At 57.4% G+C, this 3181-nt stretch overlaps 1 protein-coding gene across 1 annotated transcript; it reads right to left on the reverse strand.

Annotated features, from left to right (window-relative positions):
* Positions 1-3: 3 nt before the first annotated feature.
* On the reverse strand, positions 4-3178 carry LOC104613984 (inhibitor of nuclear factor kappa-B kinase subunit epsilon-like; the record flags this gene model as incomplete). The annotated part of the gene is made up of 7 exons (XM_010290584.1): positions 4-41; positions 462-664; positions 1011-1190; positions 1510-1620; positions 2118-2278; positions 2600-2781; positions 3133-3178. Coding segments are annotated over 7 exons (921 nt in total), but the record flags the coding sequence as incomplete, so codon positions are not given.
* Positions 3179-3181: the final 3 nt, after the last annotated feature.

Raw genomic sequence — 3181 nt, forward strand, 5'->3', positions numbered from 1 at the left:
CACGTCCACCTTGGGCACGAACTTCGGAAACTCGAGTGCCGCTGGAAAGACAGACAGAGAGGGGTCACGGTGCTTTGGGGGAGCCAGCCTGGAGCCCCCGAGCCGTGGCCGCGGACCCACAGGGATGTCTCAGGCCCTTGCCTAAGCAAACCCTGCAGCTGCTCAGGATTTCGGGCACGGGAGCAGCTGTGATGCTGGAGGCTTAGTGCAGCTCTCCGAGATATTTTGGAAATGTAGAGAAAGGCATGAACCGCCTGCAAAGCCCAGTGTGGCGGGCAGCCGTGGAGCAACAGCACGCAGCAGGGGAAAACTGCCCTGAAACCTCCAAATCCTGCTCCAGCACCGTAACCCCTCCACCTCCTGCTGTGTGTTGGAGTCTATCGGGATCATAATTTAAGCAAGTCTCTCTTACGGCACCCACCCTGCCCGCCGCGATGCATCTCCAAGCCAGCGGTACTCACGGTCTCTGTATCTGACTCCTACCACATCTTCTGGTTGCTCAGCAGTGCTCAGCAAGGTCAGAGGGTTGTGCTCTGTGGTTTTGCAGAAATTATGAGCTTGTAGATTAGGGTCCAACTCATACAGATGACCTTCAAAAAAATATTCTTGATGGTGAGGGACTATATTTGTTTGCTTGAAGACAGCATCTAAAAACTTGGTGGTACTGAAATGAAAAGGAAACAAAAGGATGGGGAATAAGCAATGGGGTGAGTGCTCAGGCTTTAACAGCCTGCTGCCCTCTTCTCATAGCAGAATATCCCACAAGGTCAGCGGAGCCCCTCGGACAGCCTCCCTGGAGCTCGCTGTGTGCCATGCCAGGAGCTGACGGCTCCTCCTCAGTGCACTCCCCAGCAAAGCCTGGTTTGAGCTTGGTTTGATTTAACCTGGTTTAGCTGTGGTGCAAAGGGAGCTCCCCTCAGGTTCAGCTCTGCAGACGAGGGGCTCAATTGAGCTCCCGAGCTCAATTCCCAAATTGGCTTTTGACACAGCCTTTCATGGGGCACCCTTACGTGTTGTAGGAGTGGATGTAGATGCGATGTGAGGAAGCCTGCTGCAGGGAGAAGACGTTGACCACGATCCTGTGCAAAATGTCATTGGTTTCTGCAAAAAACTGGTCGAATCCCCAGCATTTCTTCTGATCCGCCTCCAGGATGTTAGCCAAAATGGGTATGAGCTGGTCCTTCAGCCCCCTGCAGCAGCAGCAGGAGAGATTTTGCACAAACTGGCATGACCCTGAGCCATGAACGCGGTGACCCGCGGGGCCGGGGAGGGGTGCAGCCCCCCTCCTGCGGCTGAGCTCCCGTACTGACGGAGCCGCTGCCCTGTCTTGCACCCCCTTTTCCCGGCTGTAAAGCAAAGACCCGGTCTGAGAGCTGTGACATCTGCAGATGAAAAGCTCGTCTGCCTCGTTAAAGCTCCGCACGCTGCCTGCGGTGGGATGCCCTCTCCGGCCGTGGTGCCAGGACACGAGACGCGCAGCGGGAGCCGAGCCCGGCAAGGGACACTCACGTGGAGAGCTGGCAGGTGACGGGCAGCTCGTAGCTCCACTCGATGCTCCCGTTCTCCTGCCTCTGGACCCCTGCGATGGCTCCGGGGGGCTTCTCGGTGGTAATTTTATACCTGTTGAAAGGAAACAGCTTGCAGCTGAAACGAGGCAAGTGAGCTCTGTTTGGGCACTACATCCCTCGGGTTCAGCAAAGAGGGAAAGGGCAGAGCACGCATGAGCTGGGAAAGACACGGTTCACAGAAAGAAAAAAAATGCACAGAGGGAAAATACTTTAAAAAACAGTCAAGAACTTTCAAGGAGACATTAACCCTGCCTCCTCTTCCAGCTGTTTAGCCATGAAGTCAGAAGGGGCATTTTTGAGGGCAAACGTGGTAAATGGGGCACAGATCCTTTGCCACGCTGCACATGCACAGTCCCCACGGGCTACATCCCAGGGCTTTCTAGGTTATATGGGATCAAATGAGCAGTAAACTACAGCGCACGGTCCCACGGTGCTGCTGGCACGCACCAAGTCTCAGCCAGGTTGTCCTGCAGCCCTCGGGGCCACCGGCCATGGTCCCACCTCCCCACGCGGCAGCGCCCAGCCCTCGCAGCTGGACGTGGTACCTACATGATCTCCTTGTTCCTGCGAGGTCCCCCGAAGGGGACGAAGGGGAGGCTGCCGGTGGCAGCGTGGTAGAAGGTGACGCCGATGCTCCAGAGGTCAACGGTGACGCCGTACGCCTTCTGCTGCGGCTTGCGCAGGACCGCTCGCTCGTACATGTCCGGGTGCTGCAGGGACAAAGCAGAGAGCAGCACTGCCAACATGTCCAGCAGGTTTTGCAGCGGGCATCAAGCCTTGGGCACTGGGATTGAAAACTGACTGCTCGCTTTGGCCTCTTCTACTGCTGGATCCGCCAAACGGAACGTCACCTGTAACTCTACAACAAAAATGCTGAGACCTGACTCTTCAAAAAAAGTGGCCCCGTTGAGATTGGGCTCTCCAGGTCACTGCTGCTCTCTGCAAGTTGCCCAGCCGTTGGGTGGAGGGATGGGGACCGGCTTCCCCCGGGACTCCCAGGGGCTGCCAGACCGGCGACACGCTGTACTCACGAGATATTCCTCCGTCCCGTAGACAGACACAAACTTTTCATCATCATCCAGCTCTCGGGCAGCACCAAAATCCGTCAGCTTATAGATGCTCTGCCCATCTTCCCCCATCAGCCGCATGATGTTGCCGGGTTTGATGTCCCTGTGGACAACGCCGTTCTCGCGGAGGTGGTTCATCCCTGCAAAAAAAAAGCGGAGGTGTTCCCCCCCTGCCACTGGGCACAAGGGGGAAGGCGGCGTTCGTGCGCGGGGCTGGAGCAGTTTCCTCCGGCGGGTTTTGTGTAAGTGTAGGAACATGAGAAGCTCCAGAGAGGGGACAAGCCCTGGGGCTGGCTGCACTTAAATGGGGACCAGTGTGACTGGGGGAATGGAGAGGATGAGCGAGCGCGGCTGCTTCCCGGAGCCGGTCTGCAAGGAGAAACCCTCAGGCTTCCCCTGATGGCAGAGCTCACAAGCCCACCCTGTTTGGAGGTGCAATTTCTGACCGTGCAGCCCAGCGCCCATGTCCACAGCCCGGCGCCTGTCCCCACACTCACCCACGCACTGCAGCACGATGAGGAACTCGGACTCGGCCAAGCCGAAGGC

This window comes from Phaethon lepturus, unplaced genomic scaffold, assembly GCF_000687285.1.
Source record: "Phaethon lepturus isolate BGI_N335 unplaced genomic scaffold, ASM68728v1 scaffold41917, whole genome shotgun sequence".
Taxonomy (NCBI): domain Eukaryota; kingdom Metazoa; phylum Chordata; class Aves; order Phaethontiformes; family Phaethontidae; genus Phaethon; species Phaethon lepturus.